Below are 26,844 nucleotides of genomic sequence, written 5' to 3'. Positions count from 1 at the left end.
AGTGCCCAAACTGGAGCGCTCCACAGGGAGCAAACATTTATATACATCCGTGTTTTTTTTTCTGATAAGCAACACAGGTTCTGGAATTTGGGAAGATGGTTCATCAGTTCAGACAGACAATTTCTCCCCAAATCTGAGGAATTCTTGCACAAGCAGCCGTATTAACCACAGCCAACCCTGGGAGCTAGCAAGAGGACTTCTATTGAAAAAACAAAATGTGCAAACAAGGCTTGTCTCCCAGTCCATACAGACCGGTGGTTTCCTTGCAACTCCAAACCTATTTTCTGCTGTCCCCAACAAAAGATTGGACCTCTGGCAGAAATGCTCAGCAGGGAGGGGAAAAAAATGAACCAACCATGGCTTGCCTTAAAAACCAGCATCAGCTGCCCCTTCTCCTCAAGCTCCCATCGCTCTCCTGAGAGCAGCGGTCATCTTCTGGCCACCACTCCACGTCCTTCACTTGCTGAGGCTTTATAGCACAGCAGTGTTTGAATAAAGAAGGATATTTCTTAAAACCAGAGTACTTTAGACGTGACTTTGTTCAAACCAGACCTGCCCAAAGGATAAAAAGAAGTTCGGTACAGGTTGAAGGAAGGGAATTTCTCCAGCGATGAAGTGGAGAATCAGTAACAGCACAGTGGCTGCCTTCCCTGTTGGACCCCACGGGGAATGCCAAGACAAACAAGAGCTTACATAAAATATCTTTTCCAGAACCTAAGCACGGGAATGCTTTAAGTTATGATACTCTAGATGAAAATGGAGCTTTAATATGCACGTTTCCTCCAACTGCAACAAAAACATCTCCCTCTCTGAAGCCCAGATGTGAAATCTGCATTCTGGTGCAGAACAGGTATCACCGTCCCGCGTGCTGTAGCGTATTTCCAACTCCTCTCTACACCAGCTTTCATCACTGACAACTGCAACCGGAACGTCAAGAGAAACACTCGAGTTGAACACACAGAGATGACATTAGAGATACTGAGTCAAAAATGCATTAAAGTGTGAAGAACACAGTGATTCGACGCGATCCTTTTCAAGAGTCGCGGTCGCGTAAGCTCTTTGACACAATGAGTTCTCAGGCACAACAGTAATCAAGCCATCACAGGCTTTTTATTTACTACTTCTTAGTAGAAGGAGGCTACATCTGCAGAGATCTCCTCCTTTTCATCTGGTCTCTAAGTTTTCTCTCCCCCACTCCGAGCTCAGCTGCAGACGAGGAACTAAGTATCTGGAAATTTGTGCAAAGACAAAATAAGCAAACCCCACACGGTTTGGTATCACGGCCACGCAAATCCTTTAAGCAACAGCAAGGAAAACATCAGCTCCATCCAGCAACACTTCCACATGATTGTAAACCCTCCGAAATGCAGCTTTATAGCAGAAACACCAGGCTACCCGCAGGAGTACAATCACAGTGAAGTAATGCTGACTTCTGTATTTGCTCCCTCACAAATTGCCACAAGTTCCTTGGATAAACAAACCCAATCAGCCAAGTTTCTCCCCGACCCGCTTGAGCATTCAGTTTGGAGACCAAGAGCAGGTCGTTTTTCCAGATCACACCCCGCTAAAAACCTCAAGTTAAAAATTAGGCGAACTGTGTTTGTTTTCAAAAGCATGACTGCGTCCCGTTTGCTCTGCAGTAGCTCAACATCATCAGTAAAAATAAACAGATTTTGAGCCTGGAAGTGGTCACTTACAAAGCGTGGTTCAGAAGGTTCAGTTTCTACAAAGGGAACTACCCCGGGATATCACCACGATAAATCAACTGCCATGACCCACAGGGCAGCTTGTCGAAGCTGGTGTTTTTAATTCCCTTTTTCTGACATAATTCTCTAATAGAGGTGAGAACAACCAGGTTGAGAAACTGGAATGGATCTTCCAGATGATCCAGATTCCAGAACCGGATGCAGGGTGAATTTATCGTGACTGATGGCAGGGGGTGGACGATCCCAACACCCAGCTCCATATCCCACAGAAGCCACCCGCAACATTTTCGGTCAGGTCCTCGAGATCCCTTTTAGAGAAACTCTCTCGCAGTCCCACTGAAGGTGCTCTCAGCCCAGAGAACTGGCTGCGTTTTCCAGTTGTCTGCGATCTGTCGGACACAGGTGCAGAAAGGGCCAGGAGGATCTGCTACGAGACCACTACAGTGATGCCACTGCCAGTTTTGGAGAGGTACCACAACAGGAATGAAGCAAACGAGCCCGCTAAATCAGCGATTCATCCCTGTTACGGGCACGCATCCAGAAACAAGCAGTCTTACTCAGTTGCTCCATTGAACAAAAGTCATCTCTCGCACACAGGACTAGCAAGAACTCATTCCCTGCTTACCAAACTGCTTGCATTACAATTGCCAGGGGGCTAGTCCTGCCCATTCACTTCTCAGCAAAACTCCTGAGCATGGACTTACCTGGGAGCCAGTAATCCCTTCTCTCTCCCCAGCATACAGCATGAGCAGAGCTTCTGGATGCTGCTTGAAACTGAAATATCTGACAGCATATATCATGCCTTAAAAATCCGAGTCACACAGAGCTTACCGAGAGCTCTTATCTACAGCCAGCGCTCAATTCAGTCACCAAGGAGGAGCGTCAGGGCTGCTCGTCCCCTTTCCACCTCTGTCTGGCTTCACGAAGCAAAGCCAGCTGTGCCCAGAAGTCTCCAGGAAATCACGACACTAGCTGAAGAACTGAAAGTGAAGATACTTACGGCAGAACCACCCCTCTCCTGCTTGCAGCTGAGGAACTGGATTAGCAGCAAGGAGACGGTGATTTATAACTGCTAGAAGTGAAACAAGTTTGGCGGAGCAGCTCGGTGTAGCCAGCTGCGTGCAGAGCCCACCAGGCATTTTAAAGCTCGCTGCAGTCACTCTCTCCTTCCTCAAACTGGACCAGTTCAGAAAAATTATACCGGCAGCTGCAGAACCCTGACCCGACTGCAGAAATTCAAAGCTAAATGCAGCGGTCTCGTTTTCTGCCAGAATAAAAGCACGACCCAAACAGCAAAATCAGAAGAGAGTTGATGCCTCATTAGCAGGAAAATAAGCAAGTGTGCTAACAGCTGCATTTTCTGTAATCATGCAGCTGCAGCATCTGTCTCTTCCTCTCCATCGCTTGATTGCAAGTGAAATTAGAAGAAACCAGTCTGGGACTACCCATTCAAGCACCATTTCCCTTCCAAGGCTTCACTACAGAGACGCGCTCGTTCCAAGGAGACGATGCCAAAAGCACAGAAATTTAAAGCTTTTAGAGCTTCTAATCCGTTTGGCACTTCAGTAACATACAAAGAGTTACGACAACAGGAATCTTCCTCCCTGCGCACGGCATTGTGCTGTTGACTTTCAGCCCTTGTCTGCTGGAAGAAGTTATATTCTTTTAAATTGGTGCAGCTTACACTGTGACAACAACCCCATAACTGCAAGTGTCTGGAGGATTGGCTCCTTTCTCCCTGCTGCTTTTAAAGTCAGATCACTTGCGGTGCTATAAAGGACGTGTTGCATGAAGGAAGCCTCCCAGGAGCTCTTGGAAATCTGGGTAAAGCACCGAAGCGTCAGGTATCCCAGGCTGAATCGCCTAAATGCTGCGTGAGTCCCACGAGCAGGAGCATCCTTTCAACCTCAAGCATTTAGAAAAATTACAATCGTTACGGGCTGCGATTTGTCTTCGCGGGGTCCAGCCCTGATCTGTCTCTGGAGGCTCATCGAAAGCTCCATCATCCACATGCTCCAGAGAAAACTGTTTATACAGAGCTCATTACCCTGCAGAAAAGGCTTGTTTTTCTCTCTCATCAACACAACCCTCACCATTTGCCAGCACCTCTTGAAAACGAGGTGAAGACCGCACCAGCTGATGCAGTCGGTGCCTCTTTAGCTTCAGAAAGGCAAGCAAGGAGGGATGCGGGGTTTCCTTTACCTCCTGCACTGTCCAGAGAGGATCCCCAGGCTGCACGGGCTGCTCGCTCCCCTCCCTGGTCTGACAGCAGTAATTATGGCTCGGTTGTGAAAGCCGCTGCTCCAGGCACGTCGCTGTGTGGCCCGTGATGAATTACAGTGCTGAAACAACTGCAATTATCGGCGGATGCTTCAAACCAGGGGCGCTCTACCTGTCTGAAAGCGATGGCAAGCTGCGAAGGGAACACGCCGGGGTGCAGTCCCTGCTTGCACGGCTGACCACTTGCATAAACATGAGCCTGACCTGTTAACAGCCCGGCAGGGCAGAGAAGTTGCGCGGCTGATTCCTTGGGAGGGCCTGTCCTATTCCTGAGTATCTGCTTTCAGATCTCGCCTAGTGGCAGTGCTCTGGAGCACTTTGCAGGGAAGCCAAAATGAAATTTCTCCGGCTGTTCTCACACTCTCCGCAGCCCCAGCAAGCACGGCTCGCAAGAGAAAAAAAAAAAAAGAAAAAAAGCAGGGAAAAAAATGGAAAAAGGGAAAAGCTGAAACCTGACAGCAGCACCCGGGAGCCCAGCACACTGGAGCCTTCCTGGCATCCTGGGCAGACGCCCTGCGTTACCAGCACCACCACACGGCTTGCCCTGGACAAAATGGCCCTTTTCAAGTCTCCGAGGCAAAAAGTGGACTTTAAAATTCCCTGGCCAAAGCAATTTGGGAAGCCAAAGCCTTCCCCTGGTTTCTAGTGCCTGCTTCATCTCCCCTGCCCCTGCAACCAGGCTCAGCACAGAATCACAGAATCACAGAATTTCTAGGTTGGAAGAGACGGTAAAGTGCATCTCATGGAAAGATGGCCCCTTGACATCAATGACAAAGTGCATTATTTGTGGATCTACCACGGTGTCTGGGAAAAACACGCTGCTTTTCAGAAAGGCCCTGTCTCTCCTCTCCCCATTCTTGATGCTACAACGCTGTATTTTCTCTCACATTTTCAGCAAAAAGGTACCACTCAGGCTGAATACCCCATGTGTGCTGTAGTAAAGGAGAAGCGCAGGAAGTCACGCATGACCCAAGCAACCCCAAAATCAGTCACCAAAACCAGACAGAGCCCCAGAGCCGCGCTCTGTTCACAGGCTTGAATTGAAGACCGAAGTTTCCGAACGCGAAGCCTTCGCTCACTGCCTCGTAGCACAAGCACGACCAACACTTGCAAAAACCACTTCCTATGGCCTGTAAGAACTGAAGATTTCCACCACCAATGGTTGCCACAATCCTGATTGTGACCTGACCATGAAGTGCTGTTCTTCTGCACATCCGCAGAAAGTTTCAGTGTTTTTAGCAGCCGACAGAAATCAGCTCAGGGCAATTCAGAGCAAGGGCAGCCACAGTTTCGTGCCTGCTCTCTCAAGAACAGATGCAGAGCTGTGCTAACCTACAAGCAAACCTACCCTAAAATTCCATGGGGACTTCAAAAAATAATCAAAAATCAGAAGTAAGCAGAGATTGGATGTCGCTCTGTCCCCTTTGATTCCTCAGAGAGGTACAGAACAATATCTTTCCTCGCTCAGAGGCATTTCTTCTGCCTTCCAACAGGTTAGAGGGGACTTACAAGGATGCCAACAAAGCTTTGAGCTATCAGATATCCTAAGGGCGATACAACATCCAGCTGCTCCTGCTCAGTATCTCCATCCTGCAGTCATCCCCTCTTCCAAGGGAGCCTCTCAGCTGCACCAGCAGGAACCGGTGGCCACCCTAAAATTCAGGGCCGGTAGCCACCAGCTTTGAATATTTTCTCCGAACTCTGTCTGCTCGTGCACAGAGCAGTTTAGGGACCCTGGGGAAAAATGAGACGCAGCCATGTCATTAAAGATACGAGCAAACAAACACACGCAGAAATCCAGCCCCTGCCCAAACAGAAACCCTTCCTTTGCCAACGCAAACGCTGTAATTATTTCCGCAGCGCAAAGCCCACCGTCGGCTTCTCACCTCTCAAAACCAATCTTTAAAAAAAAAAAAAGGAAAAAAAAGCGAGGACTGTGAATAACCAGCCTGGAGCATGCTGCAAGCGCAGGAGGTGCGCTCGTGCAGGTGGGGTGGAGATCAGGCTCAGCTCGTCGCAAGGCTGAAAGCTTTGTACCGAGCACTCGAGCCTAGGAGACATTTTGACACTCTGCCTTCGCTGCATCGTTCCCCAGCGTGGTGCTCGTTAGGGTCTCCTTTTAACGAAGGCAAGCAAGCTACAGGGATCGAGCAAGGGGAGCACCAGGAAAGCCGGGAGGGGTGCCACCTAAGAAACAGGCAGGACAAAAGTTTCCAGATTATTAAAGCCAAGTCTTCGGTAGCAAGCCCAGCCTGAGAGACGTCTGCACTTGAGAAATCATCGCTCGATTTCTCCCTCTACACTGCTTTGACACTGTGAGTCAGAGCTATCGGATGCTCGTCCCCGCCCTCCCCTCCGCCAGCAGCCCTACAGATCCTGCAATTCTCGTGAAATACCCCAGAGATCGTCAGCAGCAACCACTGCTAGCTATAAAACGCTAGGCGCGCTGAAGATGCCTTGTTTACAAAGACTTGCCTACTAGAACTTTAAATAGGTTCAGCGTGAAGCTGCCTACATGACAGCTACGCTAACAGCACCCCGGACGATGCCTATAAGTAGCTTGAAAAACCAAGCAAAAATTATTTCAAGAGCTTCGACAGTTGTGTTTTTAGAAGGAGCACAAGCTTTGCCAATCAAGTTAATCACGGTTTAAAAAAAAGAAAAACAACAAAACCCAAGCCCTGTTCATCTGATTTTCCATACATGCAAAATGCAAACTAAATTCCTACATGGCAGAAGGCTGAGTCTGGTGAAGTATCAATCATGTGTCACTTTGCTCAGATCGCTCTGGCACCGCTCCTGCTCACACGGACAAAATGGAACAACAAATTATTTCCAAGATGCTGTATTTTGAAGAACAATGTGCGAGATTTTTCTAAAGTAAATATTAAAGCTCTTCTATATACCAGCATCACGCTCTTCCCCGAACACTTTAGGAACTTCCTCCAAGCTGCTCAAATTAAATAATTCGAGGTGTGCCATGATTTCAGGTATTATAGGCACATCTGCAAAACTGTGCCGCCTTTGGGGACTTTGAGGGCAGGTTCATCCCTGCCAGCTCCTCTCCGTTTTGCCTGGCTGTCACTGCTGTCCTGTCTCTGGACCTGGATTTGTCCCCTCCTGGGTAAGTCTGCCTCCACAGAGGTCTCTATTCACTCTTTTAACTCCTTCTGGAAACTGTCAGCGGGGCACCCTTGAGATCCAAAGGCAGCACGTTTCTACTCAGCAAGCTCAGAAATTGCTTTAGGGGAGGGAAAAAAGCAACATAGGAAATTCAGGGAGAATCAGGGTATTCCTTCGGCATAACGTTTAGTTAACCATCAGACCCAAAATGCACCTAACAAGAACCTTTTTATTTCCCCCTAAATAATTTCACCGTATTTTTGTAACTTCCGAGCGTCCCTCAAAACGCAGAGCCCCACCTCAGCACCTGAATCCTTGGCGTTGAGGCTCCTGGCACTGACTCTATCAGTTATAATCCTTAAGGGGGGTGCAGAAGAGAAACTGGATTTTAAAATCTACAACACGCCTGTTTATAACCTTGACTTAAACTTACGGAAACCTTAAGCCCGGGCAGGCAAAAAAAAGCCTACGTTAAATACCAAGTTCGTGTAAGGTTTTAGAGGATTCCTGTGTTCTGACTCATCCCTAGCTGAAGCACGCTGACCATAACTACCTCTTCAGACTAAAACTGCAATCTGAATGTATTTTCCGTCCTAGGGAAGTCCTTAAGACAGCATCGTCCTTCATTTGGAAGCATCTATTGTTTCTACGCAATTTGTTCAGAAGCACTGCACAACTTCAGCCCCAGCTTGCTCTGCACGAAGCGAGCTGTCCGTAAAGCTGATGTTCTCCTGGCATTTCAGATGTCGCCACTGTAAATTTTGATCCCTTTTTTATACTCAGAGTGCACCAGACAACTCCCACCGGCACCCATGTAACCCAAGGCTCTCCTCCCTGCATCCCATGCGCCGCAGCGCTGCGCTCAACGCTCAGCGGAGCTTACACCTGGAGCTGAACTTTCCGCCTTTGAACTTACTCCTGGAAAAGTAGGTTGGATGGGGCTGAAATTTAGGCTGTTCTCATCATACCAGACAGAACTTTTGTAGATCTAGAAACCCGCAGCTGCAAGAAAGGAAGAGCAGAATTTCAAGACACCGTACCTCACCGTTTCCACCCCAATACCTAAAAATGGTAAGGTGCCCGTGTTTCATCGAGAAGCAAGCCCATCTAAAAATACCTCTACAGAAATATTTGTATGCATTTAAAACTGTACATTTTTTTCCCCATAAAATATTGTCTCAATTAATAGCATCCACATAGGTGTATATCCATGCACCAAGGCTACCCCAACTTACTGCAGCTCTGTCCCCCTCCCCTCTTTGCAAGGCAAGCGCACAGCACTTATGATCGAGTACGAGGCAGGTGAGAAAGCTCCTCTTAAAATTTCACAGCTCATCTGCTTTAATGAGCTAGGTCAGTCAAAAACACGAGCCCAAGCGAAGGGTGCTGCAACACCTCCTGATTTCTCAACGGAGGACAAGCCTCGTAATTCCTGTGCTGGTGTCAGGACACCCACCTGTCCAGACAAGGGATTTTCTGCCGTCAGGTGCGTGAGTTTTTTTTCTTTTTTTGTTTTAAAGAGCAGATTGGCTCTCCAGGAAGGTAATTAGACACTGAAATACGCGCTCTGCTAAGGCAGCAGGGAGACAGGGAGGTGATGGTTACGGACTTGAAGGCTTGGCCCGCACACAGAGCACCCAGGAAATCTGGATCTGTCCAAGGAACAGAGATTTTAGGTTTGGACCTGACGTTACTAATGTCTTCATCAGACCAGCCCCAACCTCCACCAGCCGCTAAGCGATTAAAGTTAATTGCTCGGTCATTACACTTTTCATTACTAAGCAATTAGCCCTTCAAGGTTTTAAGTGCCCAGCGTTGGCTCTTTGCCGGCTTGTTCGGGGTCTGGGGTGGGCTGGGGAAAGCAGAGCATCGCGCTCGGACCAAGCACCGTGCCCGATGCCACGGCACCTCCCGGCTGGGGCATGGGGACCTCCATCCCCTGAGCACACCTAACGGGGAACATCAGAGCCCAGGAAAGCAGGGGGACGTGATACCACGGGTCCTGAGCAGGGCTGGAGGAGCTCTCCTAACCACCAGAAGCCCATTTAAGTCCCATTAGGAGCTGGCCCCGTTCCTCCATCCTTTACCCACATCGTTAGAGGTGTGTATTTAAGTACGCGCGCGTGCTCGCAGCCAGGTCTGATCAGTCATGGCAACAAATATCCCCCTTAAATGGACCGGACAGCATTCACAGACCCGTGCTGGGAGAGATTTGTTTTATATCCCCTCATTAACTTGCATTTATCTACCTACACAGGCGTGACACTATTTGGCCATTTAAAGAGGGAGTGATTAAACGAGCTCAGCTGTTGGTGCGAGAGGTACAAGAAGGCGAGCCGTGTAATGCCACCCAAGCACTTTTCAGGTTGTGTTGGGTCTTGCACAGCTGAAAGGAAAGTCAGACTTTCGAAAAGAACCGGGAAGAATTAAGAACAATGAATAAATTAAATGCTCTGCCCGGAGAGTTCAGGATTGAATTATTTGGAGCTCCGGTCAATGTGAGTGCCCCCTGTCCCACGGGGACTCTGTGAGGTTGTGCTACGTGACCTGACCCACAAAGCCTGCCCTAAGAGCTCCACGTGCACAGGCCCCACTAACAGCAGTTGTCTGCAAGGAGAAGTATTTGGGAATCATCTGTTTAATCTGTCTGGTTGCTGCCACTTAATCTGGTTAGCACTCCACAGGAGGAGCAGAGCACTGGGTTTTGCTCCTCAATTACTCTCCGGCTGCTCCTGGGGACATCCCCAGGAGCCAACGAGGGATACGTGGCCTGAAGAAAACTGCTGTCAGGCAGCCTCAAATAGGGCTTTTTCCCCCTCAAACTTCACAGTTCAGCACCAAAACACAGCAAGACATAGCAGGCTCCCTGAGGGCAGGCCTGAGACCATTCAATATTTTATTAGCAAGTCACCTGCAGGTGATGCTTGGAGAGGGAGCTAGCAAGTCTTGGACAAGTAACAGATCCACAGTAGGATCCTGATGAGCCAGAAAAAACATTTAGAAATATGTTTTAAATGCCCATCAATAGGGACAAACCCACAATTTACAGCCCAGACAGGCAGGAGTGAAATCATGATGAAAGCAGCCAGCAAGGTGGCACTTCGCAGCTGAGGTTTATTGAGGAGCACGAGATGAGTGAGTCAACATCATCACGCTGTTGTGAAAGAAAAGCAAACGTCCTGGGGCATGTGCCCAGGAATGCGGGATGGGAGCAGGTGGGAGCAGGCTCCAGCTCATGGCTCTGCACCACGTCCAACATGGGACAAGTGAGGCAGCACCGAGGGATGCAAAGCGACCAGCAAGGGTGGGTGTAAGGGCTGAAGTCATGCAATTAAAAGGGTGGAGGAAAAAAAGCCTGTAACACGCAGAACAGCAGCATGGCATTCTCCAGGGGATAAGGAAATGACTTACACTGCGCCAAGGGAGATTTAAGAAGATTTTTCCTACATCTTTCCTTCCTGTTGGGCTAGAAAAAGCATCAGACTGCCTGGAGAAGTTCGGGTTAAAGAGAAGGTTAAAAGGATATCCATCAGCAACGCTTTGGTACAACTCATCCCCTGCCTCACAGCATGGCTATGACCACCCCAAGGTCTTTTTCTGCACCTGATGCTGCCACGGGTAAGCAGCAGCAGGGGCCACACAGTCAGCACAGGTGCCCAAAAACTCGACTGTGATTTTCTCCATCTCATTTTTAAGAGCACACACGTTCAGCAATGCAAACCCACCTCAGGTGAGTGGCGAAAGAACGTAACTGAGACGTCCCCTCTGGAAGCACAAAGCTTTTAAGCAGTTCAGCCTCGTCTTGTGGAAACGTCCCAGGTGCCTCCGACTGGATCTTCAGGAAGGCCCCTTCAAGTCAAGCTCTGGCTTCAAAACATCTACATGTAAGCGCGTTAGGTAGGGACAAAAACCCTACACAAGTTGCACTTCTCAAAAGAGCACCCTGATACTTCAAAATCGCCCTGAATTTTCTGACCTGACCCACCCGCGAGGGATGCCTGCAGCTGCAGGAGCTGCCAGCTGACACCGAGCCAAAGCGGGAGACGCTCGCCGCTGCCGGTCGACCGGCGGAAAGTTTCCAGGAGCTGCTGGAAGAGGGCAGAGAGCTGCAGCGAGCGTTGCTTACCCCAGCTGCACGCAGAAGTGAACAGGAAAACAACTGATAAGGGGAAAAAAAAAAAAAAAAAAAAAAAAAAGCACGTGCTGCAAAGCCCCCCCCGGTGCAGCACCGCATCGTCCCAGCACCCAAGGCGACCGCCCCGGAGCCAGTTTTGCCGCTGGCAGCCCAAATATCCAGAGATTTGATCCAAAGAGGATCTGATGCTGGACGACAGCTGCACAGAGCTTTGAGCTGAGGAGTTTCAGCCCCCGACTGCAGTTGCGATACACAAGGATCCAATATACCCACGCAGGATATCCCCAGATACCAGGATTTCAGCTATTTGTCACAGTAAAATATTTTAAACCTGAGCGAGCCAGCAGCATTCTTTAAAGTAAAATGACAGATAATATCCCGCTTTAGAGCTCCGAAGTGAGAACCTTGCTACTCATTTCAATAACCAAGATAAACATTTTATTTAATGGCTGTATTAGCAGGCAGAAATATGCCTCTCTTTGGAAAGCAAGGCAGGCTCACAATTCTGCCTGAGACAGAATTTAAGCTCTCAATTAAAGGAAAATTCCTCCTAATGGGGAAGAAAAAAAAACTCGCTCATTTCTTCCGAGCTGAACCCAAATGCAAATCCTGTCTTTGAGTCTCCAGACCACTCTGGTGCTTCCTACCCTGGGGGAGTGCTAGCAAGGCACGGGGATGCTTTTTAGAGCCCCATGGATGTAAAAGGTGCCCAAGGAAGCCATGCAGCTCTCTGCTCAGTCTAACCTTACAGGTTTCCCTTCGCGTTGGGTAAAAGATGAGCCCTGAGGCCACCGCAGCACCTTCAGCCCGCTGGAGTGATCAGAAGCCAATTGCCAAATATTCACCCTTTTTTTCCTTGCTCCTTGGGCAAGGAATATCCAAACCAGCCCAAAAACGCTCCTTGTGCAGCACCGAGATGCCTCAATGCTTTGAGCCTACTCAGGATACTGAGCTTAGATTTGCCTGAACACTTTCAACTTTATTTTATTATTATTATTTTAATTTTTTAATAGAGACTGCTTTGGGCAGGAGGGAGAGAAAGCATTTACAACTCGCTCTGTTCAAGCGAGGGGATGGACAGGGTTTAACACAGCTGCATGAGTTTTCCAGCCGGCTAGAGGGGAAGGAAAATGGGACTGCACTCTGTAAAGCCATAATCTATACGGGAAAGACCTCGGGGGCAGCACCTGAAGCCACTTTCCTTTTTACTTTAGTAGTCCAACCACCGCTCTGCACAGGGTTATTACAGCTAACTAGGTTTTAATCGTGTTTGAGTACTGGAAAGTGGAAATGCTGCTGGTGCGCTCGCTTTCCTGCCCCTCCGTGGTCCATTTCTCACCGTTGCCTCCAATGGTTTCCTTGGAAACATATGCAAGCCTAAATTGGATTGACATTCACTTAGTGGGCAGATGGAGTTTCAAACAGCCCCGTGTCTGAAAATCAAGGCCGGGTCTCAAGATAAGTCATGCTTTCAGTGCAGGAAACACCTTCCCCAAGCCCCCCAAACCCTAAAACTCGGCGGCAAAGTCAAGAACCAGCTAATTATTCCATAATGAGCTTCGAGGTGGAATCTCAGGCAAAGCCAGCGATTCCCCATTGTCCTTGCATGAAAGCACCACCGGGCTGAGCACTCCGCAACACTGTTGTTTGCAGGGAAGGATTTAATTTTTGTTAAGCACCGAGAAAACAGAAGAGTTGTTAAGCTCATTAGCGGTTTCAGGCAGGACAAGCGATGCGAATCACATGTAGGCTGAGCACAGACAAGAGCCCTTCGCAGGTAGCGAGGCACTCTCTGCACTGCATTCACGCTGCTCGCACCAAAAAACTTCGGGGCCAGGCTGAAGTTATCCCTAATGACTGCCGGGGAGCACATCTAATACATAGATGCTGACCCACAGTTCCTAAGCAAAGCTGCATCCTCATTCCCCAGCATCCAGAGGTGCAAGGCTTTTTAAATCCCACCTTGACAGCCCTGGGGGCCTCAGAACAGCGATTTCAGAGAAGCTGGTATCGTATTCTGAAGAGGGAATCATCCTCTGGATCTTCTTCTACTATATGAAACAAATGGATATTGGAACAAACGGAAATCCTTTGTATTATTGTTATTATTTTAAGGCTGGCTAAGCAGTGCTTTCCCAATCATGCTGCCTGTCCTCTCCAAAGTCTGAAAGGGTTCACCTCTTTGCAACCAGAAAGCAAGAAAGATGGTAGAAATCCCAAATAATGAAAGACACCTAGGAATGTAATTAATTCTAGCATCTAAGAATGGGAGAGAAGATGACAGGGCTCTCACGAGGGAGAAGGGGGGCAGGTATCTTTGCATATTCTGCCTCCACCAGTATATGCTGGGATAACAAATGCACCATCATTAAATAATTAGGGATGCGTGGGAGAATTGGGGTTACTAAGTTAGGGCACAAATCCCCCCAAAAGCCAGGTTCGCTTCCACTACTCCAGCAATTTGCTCAAGTCTGAAGAAATCCCAGTTCGGGCTTTGCCTGTCCAAGACGTCAGGATTCTTGTACCTGTCCTGCCACCTGGCGTTTAGCCAGGTATTTTAAGAAAAAGAAACCTTTTCTTCTCGGTCTGCACATGACAGCAGAGGAAAAGGATTTGGCAGCTGCAATCCTCCTCGCTCTGGAGAGATCTGCTCCATCTCCTTACTCCGAGCCACCTCCAGCCTTGCTTTCCTGCACTGCCTCTGAGCTAGACAAACAAAGAAACAAAACCGAACGTGCTGCTGGTGCGTTTCTTTTTAAATAAACAACAACAGAAAACTTGCGCTGCCCACTAGTTTCCTTCACAAGCCTGCGCTTCCAAGCCTCCCCTGCTTACCGATGCGATCCTCGCTGGTTACCTCCCCCTGCCCGAACCCCCCCCCCCGGTGCCTCTCCAGCCTCGCTCCGCAGAGGGAGATGTCAGTGCCCCCCTCCTCTCCGCCCCTGGGGACCCTTCTCCTTTTCACGTTCTTCCCAAGAACGCGCTCCATCCGCCCGTGCCGGCGGCGTGCTCACGTTAACGCCGTGCCCCCCTCCATTTTAGGGTCCGCTCCCAACGCTCCTTTCCTTGGCACAACTTCCCCGGCGGAGGGCTCGGTGCGAGCGGGCGCTCGTGGGCTCGGGCGGCATCGGCGATGCTGCGGCTGCTCGGCCGCGCTCCTCGCCGCGCTGCTGCCCTGCAAAAAAATGAAAAGTCAGCTCCGGCCTCGCCTCCCGCCGCTGCTTTCGGCCCTTTCCAGGTACCCGGCGGGCGCCGGGAGACACACAAAGACGGCACGGCACGACGGCGGGCGAGAGCGTGCTATTTTCAGCGCTCTGCGCAGGCCACAGCCGGGAACAATAGAAGGCCGTGCGCGGTGCGCGGCTCCAGCGCTGCCCCTGGCTCCGGGGGCTGCTCCGGCGCTGCGCTTTTATTTCCAGGACGAGAATTCGGGCGCCGAAAAGCAGCCGCCGGGGGCCAAGCGGTTTGGGTCGAGGCAAGCGAAGGGAAGGACCTGGTTTTTGGTGCTGAGAGCATCGTAAATATTTTGAGGCGTTGATACGCAGGCAGATGCTTCAAGCCGAGCTCTTTTATAGGGATGAAGCCTGCCGAGCCGGGCAGGCTGCACACTTTCAAAGCCCTTCAAAAAAAAAAAAAAATAAAAAAACTGCTCGAAGAACAATGGGTGTCTGAAAGCATTCCCGCGATGCGGCTTACAAAGCCGGGGGGAAAATCATAATTTCCTTGTTTAGTCACACCTTTGTTCCAGAAAATTGGGACACGAGAAACACGGCAACCTGCAGCTCGGAAGCGGAACGGCTCCTCGCCGAACGCGAGGCGCTTGGCATCAATCCCACGCTCTTCCATGCCCAAAGCAGCCCACCTGCTCGCGGCGCGCGCCCCTCCGCCGCACGCGGGACGGCGTCAGCTGCACGACGAGGCTTTGGAGGGGATGGAGGGGATCCACGGTGTCTTTTGTAGGGGATGGAGGGGGATCCAATGCTTGTGCATCCCAAAAACCCCCACAGCGCCCCACCAAGCAGCTCGGCCACGGTGCTGTGCAGAGCACCAAGGGATGAACGGCCGGCCGTGGCCCTCAGCAGTAATTAAAGCAACCGCCTTTTATGAAGATGCAGCTAGAAGTCTGAACGTTTAAAAGGTGATAAAAGCACTCCCTGCGTGAAAAGCTTTTAAAAGCTAAAACCGCCAAGGCGCTGCTGCGCCCTCGGTGAGCTCGTGCGAGCCGATGCACACCCCTTTCCCGTCCTAAGAGGTGTTTATTTGCTATACTCCACGGCTAACAGCATGCTCACAGGCAGCCAGAAGGCTTGCTCGGTGCCACCAGCCTTGCAGTGCCTCACACGAGGCATTTTCCCCCGTTTTTAACCAGCCCAGGAAGGGCACCGCAGTCCCTGCCGCCGCCTAACGCCCGCCCCGTGGCGAGCCTGCTCATCGCTCGAGCGCGCCCAGGCAAAACTCAGAAGCATCCCACCTCTTCTTTTTAATTTGCACTAAACCACACACCCCCTAGAGAAATGCTCGTGAAATTCTGCGTCTATCGATGATGAGATGAACGTGGGAAAGGGAAATGCTTTGCCACAAGGTAGCCTCATTTCGGCTACTCCTACTTGGCCAGAGCCTGGCTGTGGATGCCCTCCGCCGAGTGACTCCTACCACGAATGAACCCGAAATGTTCTCTAGGACTTGTATTAACAGCTCAGAGATTGCAAAATAAATACATTTAAAAAAAAAAAAAAGAGGTTCAGGCTGCTTGCTGCTCTCAGCTGACCACACCTTGCACGTCCCACCAGCTTCCCCGTGCTCTCCTATTCTCCTGTTTTGTCCAGGGTTTTGCCTCCATCGCAAGAGAAGAAATAGCATTTAACAGATTAATTAGATTCCAATTCCACAAATATCGACAGGGTGAGAGAACAGGTGCAAAGGGGTTTGTCTTCAACCAGATTTACATCTTCTCTTCTTAATGATACCCTACAGTTTAATGATAACATCTCTCCCTCACTTCATTTTGCATCCAGACCAGATTTCCTTCAACCCATTCTTCTGACGGAAGACTTTTTATTTTTTACTGTCACGTGAAATATTGCTGAGCTCTTACTTTATTTTTAATAATAAAGCCACATGCCAGGACATCAGGCTTGGGCAGTAAGCGGGTAAAGGCATGTTGCACTGTCCCTTTTTGTCTTCAGAAAGAGGCCCCGTCCTAGATCTAAGTGCGTTTTCCCTGTTTAATGAACATCAGTTGCTGATAGAGGGGTTACGAGCGCAAAAACTTGAGAGGGTTAAATCAGAATGGTCTGGTTACAGATAATTCCTTCACTTAAGCCAGCACCTGGCCACGAAGGTTATTTATTTATTATATTTTTGTCCTTAAAGGCATGCCGTTGGTGCAAATGAGAACGGAGACTGCTGCGCAGGATGGCTACAAAGATTTCTGAAGAAATTCCCACTGCCTCACAGGTTCCCAGGATTAATCAGAAAGTGAGGGGCACAGCTCCTTGTGAGCACCACCCAGAGCTCCTCCCTTTTTCCCTTTTTTTCTCCTTAAAAGCACTTTGCATCCAGGAGTTACCCACGGCCCACAGCTGTCACACCCAGAGGAAATACACACACCGAAGGCTGACACAAATCTGCAGTGGCAAAACCAACCAACTTCCTCACAGCTCGCCAATAACCCGCCTTCAGACGGACGCAAATACATCGGGAAGCAAAAGTAAACAACACAAAAAACACAAAGCAACAAGCCAGACCACCAGAAAAGCCTCAGGATGGGGAGGAAAGCCCCTGGAAGGCATCACCCATCCCTTCCCATCGCACACACAGCCATCCTGGCTGGTGCCAGCCTGTGGCACAACACACGCAGCTTGTGCTTGAAGCTCTTTTTAATTTTACGGCTTCTTTGGGGTGTTTATTTTCCAGTTTTTGTCTTTCCCAGTTATCCAAACTGCTGTTTCATGTATTATTAACGATATGACGGTTGTAACTTAATTAGCTCTGCTGCTCGGGCAGAAAGCAGGGGGTTTGCTGCTTCCACGGGGTGCGATGCCACGGTTAACCGAGTGTGAGGTGGGGCACAAAAATCCACCCACCGCTGCTGCCGGGACCCAAGATTTGGGCATACCCTCATGGTTTTGCAGCACCAGATACAACCTTTCATTTCCCATGGGTCTGAACTTAATGCCAAACTGCAAGCGGGCATTTACCTCCCACTCCTAATTATTTTTCAGCTGTTTGCTTTGGGCAGACAGGTTTACCTTTCAAGGCTTAGTTACGGTGCTGTGACAGCATGAGAGCTGCGTTTGCTGAAGGGTTTATTTCCCCAAAATAATGGCCAAGCACTAGCTCAACAGGATATCCACAGGCTGTTCCGGCACGTGTCCCCCCATCCATACAGCCCCTCGATCACACAGTGTCAATTAACACCACCACAGCAAACAATATTCATTTACATCTTTTGCCCAGAGAGGAAAAAAAAACAAAAACCACAAAGAAATAACACGGCTGCCAGACTAGAGACAAAAAGGTGATGTAGATGACGGTAAGAAAGACAGCACGCCAGCCCCAAACTACTCAATCTGGTTAAAAAGCACTCAGCAGCTCCCAAAACGACAACATTTCGGCTACAGAAGTGAGGCTGCGACTGGTTTTGCCCCCCAAGCGCCACGCTTCTCAGCAGCATTACATCGCTCTGTGCGACTGTCACCGTCAGCCCGCACCAAAGAGAGCATCCAGGAAGGATTTTCCCCTCCCACAAAGTTGTTTTCATCCGCAGGTTTGGGGTTTTCCAAGCGATTTTACACCTCTAAGCAAAGCTACGTCTCACTGCGGTAGCATTTCTGCTCAAGAAGAGCAGCTAGAAACCTACGCTGCTGCTACGTTGAGAAAGCCACGCCGGATTCATTAAGCGAACAAACAGAAATCAGTGCTTAAATCATAAAAAAGTCCCATTAAATCAGAGCGGCACACACGTTTTGACCCCAAAGAAATATTTAAGCCAGTCGCAGCTGAAGCCGGGGACCGACTCAGGTAGCCAGGACATGACAAACGTGAAGGATGGCTCGGGATGAATATGTTAGCAGGATGTTCCTGTTAAAGCGCTCGGCGGCGTGCTGATATTTAAATCCCATTAAGATTTCAGGAGCACCGGTCCATCATGCGGCCGGCGTCACCACCATACGGGTGGGGAACCTTTACCCGAAAAAATGAGACCCCAGAAGCGGGACCTGCGAGCCCGATGCCTGCAATCACACCGAGGGCTTCCTAATTGCAGCCAGCAGATCAATTAACCAAGGACCCGGCCTCTCTCTCCCGACAATTAGGGCTTGAGCCGAGGGGCAGCCACATCCCTTGGGACACCACCGAACCAGGACCTCCCTCAGCCAAGCGCCCGGGGGAAGAGAAGGCGAACGGGAGGGCAGGAAGGGAACGGAAGGCGAGGGGAGCAGACCCCGAAGGTCGGGTTTTGATGGGTTTTGACGGGTTTTTCCCCCCCAGCCCTTTGAGTTTTCTGGAGGATGCTCTGGTGGAAGACACGGGGTCCCCCCGTGCCTTCCCGGCATCCCCGTGTCGAGCTGTCGCCGCCGGCCTGCCGCGGTCCTGCCGGTCACATGCGCTGGCTCCTGCGTCTCGTGGAAGCAGCTGGAAAAGAGGGAGCCAGCGAAGAAGCCGCCTCCATTAGGGAGCCACCGCTACACAAAAGGAGAAGAGGAAACCGACCCGCGGCCACCGGGGCCACCGAGGGGAGCGGGAAGGGATAAATAAAATAAAATCAAAAATAAAAAAGGGGGTGGGGGGGAAGGTGGGAGCCCAGAAGTCCTGCACCGTGCCCCGGGGCAGGCTCGGAGCCACCTGCACCCCACGCGTGGGGCCAGCGGGGGAGAAGCGAGGGGAGCGGGAGCAGGACCGGGGCCAAGCACCACAACCCGGGGGGCAACTCGGAGCGGCCCCACGGGGCCCGGCTGCCCTGGGGGGCTGCCCCCCGGCTCTGTAGGGACCGGGACCGGAGGGGGGGGGGGGTTAGGGCCCGGCCCCTCTCCCCCCAGCCCCCCGGCGAGGGAAAGTTCCCGGTATCTGCGGGCGGCCCCGGCACCTGCTGCCGAGAAGGGACCGGGAGAGGTGAGGGGATGGGATGGGATGGGATGGGATGGGGGGGGTGCGCGTTCCCGCGGGGACTCACCGGGGCGCGCTCCCGCGGGGCTGGATCCGTCAGCGGTGGGAGCCCGAGGGAGGCCGGGGCTCGGCGCTGCTGCGTCAGCGGCGGGACCGGCACCGGGCTGGGGGCTCCAGGCGCTTCCCCCGCCGCCGCCGCCCGCCCGCCCTCGCCTCAGGGCGTCGCGATCCGGAGCGGCCCGGGCGGGCGGCGCGCAGAGGCCGGGAGCGGGGCGGGGGGGGGCGGGGGGAGGAGGAGGAGGAGGAGGAGGAGGAAGGGCGGGAGGGGAGGGAGGGAGGGAGGGGAGGGAGGAGGAGGAGGCGCCGCTGCCGCCGCCGCCGCCGCCGCCGCTGGCTCCCCGCAAGCCGCTCGCCCCTCCGGCCTCCTTCCTGCTTCCTCGTCCGCCGCCAATCGCCGCCCGCTCGCTCCGCCGCGCCGCCCAATGGCGGCCGCCCCTGACCGCCGGAGGTGGCCAATGGGAGCGCTTGGACCCGCCCCCCTCAGCCCCCCCCCCCCACGTTCCCCCCCCTCCCAACACCCGCCCCCCCCCCACGCCCCCCCCTCCCCCCCTTCCCCTCCCTCCCCTGCCCCCCCCCCCCCCCATATTCCCCTCAGGCTCCTGAGGCAAATCACACCAGTGCCGACCCCTCCCCGCCGGCTGTCAGCCCCCCCCCCTTTATTTTCCGTTTATTTTCCGTTTGCCCCCCAAATAAAAAAGCGAAACTGTGGAAAAGTTTCTCCTCCGGGGTGTGTGTGTGTGGGGGGGGAGGAAAAGTACCCCGAGGGGGTGCGCGGCGCTGAGGGGAGTGATGCCGGGGGGTGGCGGGGAGGTGTGGGTGATTAGGGGGCGATTTGGGGTCATTTGGGGCGTTTTGGGGTGGGTTGGGGTGTTTCCACACGCCTCAGCCTGGGAGACCCAAGCGTGGGCATCGGCAGGGGGGAAGTGCAAGGAGCTCTCCTCCATCGGTCAGCAGCCCCTAACCCGGCATCGGGGAAACCACCGAGTGCTTGGAGATAGGAAAAAGCCAGCGGGGAAATATCAGGTACCCCAAAGCCCCTCCACAAGCGTTGGGCACCCCAAAGCTCCTCCACAAGTGCTGGGTGCCCCAAAGCCCCTCCACAAGTATCAGGCACCCCAAAGCTCCTCCACAAGTGCTGGGTGCCCCAAAGCCCCTCCACAAGTATTGGGCACCCCAAAGTCCCTCCACAAGAACCAGGTGCACCAAAGCTCCTCTACAAGTACCGGGTGCCCCAAAGCTTCTCCACAGCCATCAGGTGCCCCAAAACCTCTCCACAGCCACCAGGTGCCCCAAAACCCTTCCACAGCCCCCACAGAACCCCATGTCCAGCCCAGAGCAGGACACACTCAGGTCTACACGGCCCCCACCACAGGCCTGGCACATGGCGGCTATTTCTTCTTCTTCCTGACCAGGAGAGTGGCCATCAGCCATCACCCTCGGTATTTCTCCCCAAAAATGTGTTTAAAAACAAAAGGGATGCAGCAAGTCTTGGCAGCTCAGCGATGAGATGTCTTCAGCTGAGCTTAGGACACAACCACGGTTTCCCTACCACTGAAGTCTCCATCAGTTTCACCTTTCTTTTTTGTTTGTTCTCAGTGTTTCTTTTAAACCTACGGAACTCCTGAGAAGCAAGCAACGAGCACATGGGGCAAGCAACCCAAAGCGTACCAGGAAGGCAAAACACACACACAAAATTAAACCCCCCAAGCCCTGAGGGTCTGCTTGCCAGGCAGCAAAGCTGGAGGAGACCCCGGAGGCTCTGGTGCTTTCTCTGCATTGTTTCTGGAGCTGGACCTCACAAGCAAGAGCACGATAATAGGATCTTCATGGGACCCAAGGGATACGCAAAAAAAATGAGGGAGAATTCAGCTATTTGGAGACACTGAGTCTAAAAATGTGTGGTTTTCTTTTTACCTGAAGTTTCAAGCTGAAGTCTGATGAAGCTGGATAAGCCCAGCCTTTTCCTCCTGGTGGAATTTGAGGACCCCATGGACGACAACGGGTCGTCAGCCCCAATTTCACGCGTAGGAAGAAGGACCACCAGTCCCCCCATACCCACCTCCCAGTCAGACCGTACCTGACGATGTAGCAGCAAATACAAGCGGGGCAGATAAACCTCGTTGACCGCCGTATTTCTGGAGCACCCCGTGAGAGGAGGAAACCCATCCAGAGGGTGGGAGCTCTGTCTGGGAGCAAGCGCTCCATCTCAGCGCCATGTCCAGATAAACCATAAGCCTGCCTGAAACAAATCCCAAACGTTTGTGATGCAGCAGAAAAGAAATGAGCTAAAATAACCCGAACGGCTACAGACAGCCCCAGAAGCCAGCAAGGGGCGGGTGTGCGTACCTTTAAGTGCATCTGCAGCTTCCCATGTCCGCGGATCCCTGTCGGAAGGTACTGCACGCTTGTGTAGGACTGAACAATAAGCTTTCCTGGCTGTTTAAGCAGCATTCAAATGGGAAACCACTCATGCAAGGAAATATTTCTGAGACCACCGTCACATCAGTATCTAACAAGAAGTAAGCAAAAATATTACAGAGCAAACAGAACATAATAGGTGGAAAGACAGGTATGTGTCAGGAGACCATCCCAGGGGATATGAACGTGTTTCACAATGCAGGCACAGCCACCATTTAGTCACTCACTAAAACCTGCAGTTAAGGATGCAGCCCTGTGCAGGACTGTACTCTTTGCTGATTATTAAATAAATGGGTTTCTGGCAAAAAGCACATAACAGCCTGCTCTGTCAGTGCAGCATTGCAGAGTCATTCCTGATCTCCACCACCTGCCTTAGAGGTTAGAATCTGTCTTTAAATGTGGGAACCACCGAGACACTCTTATTTAACCCATTTTTGCTGTAGAGATACCCGTTTTGGATGGGATCTCCACAGACTCCATTTAACGCAGCTGAGCATCATCCAGAGCAAAGGATCACCTCTCTCCTCAGAGCAGAGAGCTGCACTGCACTGCTCCTCCTCTGAAGCTGATGTGGCTGCCAAACTCCCCTGTAAAAATTACATTTTTAATAGAGTCCTTCCCTTTGCTGTGAGCCCTGACCAACAGGAGGGTAACTAAAGCGCTGCTGAGCACCTGAGTGAGTGAAATTTTAATATAATAGAAAGCACGCTCACACCAGTCATTAGATGTGTTTGAGCAACTTCAGAAATCGACTTCTCATACTTTGTTAGCTAAACACAACCAATATTTGGAGCAGAAAAGTGAAATTGCATGGTCTTGGGAACTGTATGTTGCTATTATGACATTCACTATATGGCTACAGTAATTTAGCAGGGAATTTGGAGCTTGGTTTTGCATGGAGACAGGGCCAGAGCCCATTACAAATGGGCTGCCAGACACCTGCTCCTGCACAGAGTGACCCACGATGAGGCTGCAAGAAAAAAACAGGCAGCCTGTTTTAATCACACTTGGAGATAAAGCACTAGCCCAAGGTTTCAGACAACACCGCCAGAAAAGGCTTGCCTATACCAGGGATCAAAAGACGACAGCAGGAAAGAGGTTCTCCCTCCCAAAAAAAGAAGAGAGGATGCCCAGGGCATTGAGCTGGGGGCATGGAGACCCTGATCTTGGCCAACAGCTTGCTGTTGAAGCCATTTCTAAAATCTTCCCTCCTCAGTGGTTTTTCTTGGGGAGTATCAGTATCCAGGTAAATACCTCCCTCACATGCACAATGAACTGTTGCACTTTGCAAAGTAAAAAAAATAATAAACACACACCCTAAAAAAGGCCCCACAGGGCACATGAATGAACCACACACTTCAGTTAGTGGTTCCTTACTCGCCCCCACTCCATCCCCACCACTGTGCCTGATCCATTTTAGATGTAGCTTTGGTTGTACCGTAATTCCTGCAAATCAGCAACAAACCTACAGCTTCCCAGCACTCGGATGCTGTGCAGAACTGATGCTGAAGTTCAACAATCAGTAGAGTGAATTCAGACATTTGACAGCTCCTTTTGGTGAAGGCAGAAGTGGGGCCACCTCCCTTCTTCCAGGTGTTTGGAGGAGAACACCTTCAGCACCGACAGGTCGAGGATGGAGGACTGTGTGCTCCAGAGCTGTGCAAGAGCAGGAAGCATGACACAGAGCCATCTGCAGAGCTCTCTCCCTTTTGAAAAAAAAAAAAAAAAAAAAAAAAGAAACTAATTTAGTCTGAAGTGGGGCCTTTCCTCATCCCATTCTCAAAGGGATGGGGGAGGAAAAAATATAAAGCTAATTGCTGATTACAGAACAACAGTGCCACAGGTCTGCTGTTCCTCAATCCATCAGCACACAGACGCAGATGAAGCCTGGGTTGTTTTACTTCCCCCTCACTCATTACCGAGGAAGAACAAACCACCAAATCCCCAACAGGAGATATTCCCACCCCAGCTTCTGGCCTGCTTTTTGGGAAAGGAACAAGATTCAGGACTCCTCTGCTGCCTGCTGCCTGAGGGGATCTGCTGCCGCTGCATTCCCCAGCTCACATTTTGGGCTGAGAGGCTGACTAGAAGCAGAAGGGGCTGCAAAGCCCTACAGCTCCAGCATGATCCATGTGGCAGCGGGGATTAAGGGCCAGATTTTTTCCTATTGTACCCCTCACTCGTCCCGACAAGTATCAGGGTGGGAGAGACACGGCCAGCTGTAGCAGAGCAATCAGGCACGAGAGCCTCGCACGAACCCACAGCAGCACCTGCAAACCGCACCGCCGCTGATGGAAAGCGTCATTACACGGGCAGGGAAGCTTAAGCAACAGGCTTAAAACAAGTAAGCTCACACACTGAAAGCAGCAACTTGCAGCAGCCTGGAGGATCCTGCACTGACTGGTTCCTCGATCGGGCCTCGGGGAACGGCACGGAGCGGGAGGATCGCCAGCTCCCACCTTTCCAGGCAGCCTCTGCACGTGGGGCTTGAGCCCATCCATCCGCTCGGGATCCCTGAGGTCACATCTTCACGTGGCTCTCGGCACGGCTGCGGTGATGGGGCTGGGTTAAAAGCCCTCTTTACTTCAGCTGGATTCCCTGCAGTTCAGGAGAAGGGACACCAATGTATGGGAGAGTAAGATGCCGCCGAGTACAGCTCCACTTCCCAGGATGGTCTCTTTGAACCTATAAAGAGAGAAAACACACCCGTGAGCCTGCAGATGGATACCAAGTCATGCTTTCCATGCACCAAGATGAATCTGGTCTTTAACAAAGGCACCCTGATAACTACAATCAGGGAAAAAAAATAGATACAGGCTATCCTGAGAGAAGACTTTTAGTTTCATTTAATAATAAAAAAAAAATCAGCCTTTGCTCCCTCAGCAAACCATAACATGACACGCAGGTTTTCCAACCTCAGGTACTTGCTTAATCAGCTCTACCCTCCCTGAAAGGAAACAGCCCAGGCTTACTCACATGCAGCTGCCCTTTCTGTTGCAAACCTCCCTGCCCTGAAAAAAAAGAATCATCCAGTTCCTCAGGCTGCTTTTTGTACAGAACCCATTTAACCCCCACTTCTCCCTCTCGGTGCTCTTCCCAGCTTGTCCAGGTGTCTCCTCAAATAGGCAACCTCAGACCTGAATCAGCTGAGATATCTCAGCCTGCCTGATGCCTTGACATAAAAAAAATCGCTTGTGCTACACTGGCTTTAGCTGCAAGAGATGGATTTTAGTGGTCCCCCTCCTTTTCCCCCCAGCCCTGACTCTGGGGCTAACCCAGTAAATACTAAAGGCCAAATTAATCCCTGGTGGGGCTCTATTGACTGACTTGGAATTATATTACACCAAAAAGTAAATTGGCTGTCAGTATTTAGGTACGCAACATACCAGCTGTGGTTACATAGGCAGTTTCCGCTGAGATTTCTGTTCAAACATCAGCTTTTGCTCATTCTTAGCTGGGTGAAATATTTCCCCTTTTCCCTTGAAAGCAGTCAGGAGGGATTCGGGCTAAATGAGAGGGGTCTGACTGCGCAGAGGTGCCCTAGATGATCTCATTACCTACAAAAACAGCAAATAAAAAGCACTGGATTCGAGTCTCAAGGAAGCATCTGCAAGTTTTTAGCTTCTTTGCTGAAGGTTTCCTTTTTTTTTTTTTTTTTAATGTTTTAAAAAAGTTGATGCTGCTTGTATCAGACGCGGTCCTCTACCAATCAGCAGTGCCAGGGAAGCCCAGCACATGTGCACTGCAAAAGAAAGGGGATCGCTATGTAGCGTTTCTTATTTCGCCTTTCATCTTAAGACTTCAATGTGCTGTGCTGAGGAATGTGTAAGCACCCTGAGCCAAATGTATCGACGGGGAGAAAAAGCTGAGGGACAATGAATTTTGCCTTTGAGATGAGCTCGGTGGGGACCAGCACGGCCAAGAAATGAGGTCGGGTTAAATTAAAACAGAGAATGACAGGAGTAAGAGTTAAAAACCTACCTCGGTGTTATCGTGGGCCGAGGTGAACGTAGGTGTGTGCTTCAAAATATTGCAAAATAAGGATTAAAAGCGAGGGCTCCGCTTTATGAGCTGGATCGTGGCAGTGCTAGTGAAAAATTCATATGCACGGGAAGAATCAAATGTTATGCCTTGCGTTCCCTGGGTAGCCATTATTTTATGAAGTGTGATTCACAAGAACAGCGAGACTGGAGAAATCTGAACGCAAAACACATGTCCCAAAAAGACACGATGGGAACGCAAACAGTAATTATATGACCATCTGCAAACGGCAAGGCTCGGGGATGGGGTTTTAGTGGGCTCCGAGCGCGAGCGCAGCTGCGAGCGATGGCTGCGCTCAGCGGGGCTGCGGCGAGCAGAGGCGCTTCCTCACCCCACAGCTCCTCGCTGCAGCCCCGGTCAGCGCGGAGAAGCCAGCGGGAACAAAACCATTGCTATGTTTACAGCTCAAAACATTTACTTTTTTTCCCTGTGCAGGACTAATGCAGGAAGCCTACTAAGAAATCCCGGCGGCGGGGGCTGAGGCCAGCCCGCATTTCCATAGGAAACAGCTGCATCACCACGAAAACTTCAGCCCTTTTCTCTCCATGTCCCTCAGGTGCACCAAGCTGGTGCCAGCACACGGACAAGCCTTTTTGCTGGCTAGGCCACTGGGGAAGTGATGTCTTGGGGGGTAAAAGCAGCAGTAGAGGGGGGAGGAAGCTTTGTCAGTCCCCACAGCTGGCTCCTCTGAGAGAGCCCCTGGGCAAGTGAAGAGGAGGAGGAAGAGGAGAATGGGGAATGAGCCCCCTGGTGTTTCTCCACACCACCCCTCGCATCCACATCCACAGCATCCCAAGCAAAGGGGTTATCAACAGTTTAAGAGTCAAAAGAAAACGGTGTGGTCTTTAGAAGCATCCCTCCTCTCTGCACAGAGGTTTTATCCTAAGCACTGTGGCACTGAGGCAGCCTGCCTTCCCCTTTACAGCCCCAGATTTAACAACCCAGGGGGCTGAGCTGCCGAGGTGAGCCATCCCT

General features: G+C 51.1%; 1 protein-coding gene across 2 annotated transcripts in view; it reads right to left on the bottom strand.

The window, feature by feature from the left end:
* BAHD1 (bromo adjacent homology domain containing 1) overlaps positions 1-21,641 on the bottom strand; it is a 35,798-nt gene extending 14,157 nt beyond the window's left edge. The window contains exon 1 of one of the 2 annotated variants that reach the window (XM_072038659.1): positions 21,488-21,641. In XM_072038659.1, the coding sequence (XP_071894760.1) occupies positions 21,488-21,641 (154 nt within the window). Of the gene's footprint in view, positions 1-19,417; positions 19,664-21,487 lie in introns of those variants that run through there. The other variant, XM_027458260.3, reaches the window with a different exon arrangement.
* Between the last annotated feature and the right edge of the window lie 5,203 nt (positions 21,642-26,844).

This window comes from Anas platyrhynchos, chromosome 5, assembly GCF_047663525.1.
Source record: "Anas platyrhynchos isolate ZD024472 breed Pekin duck chromosome 5, IASCAAS_PekinDuck_T2T, whole genome shotgun sequence".
NCBI classification, from domain to species: domain Eukaryota; kingdom Metazoa; phylum Chordata; class Aves; order Anseriformes; family Anatidae; genus Anas; species Anas platyrhynchos.
The sequence above is the reverse complement of the archived record's forward strand: the minus strand, read 5'-3'. Positions and strand labels throughout refer to the sequence as shown.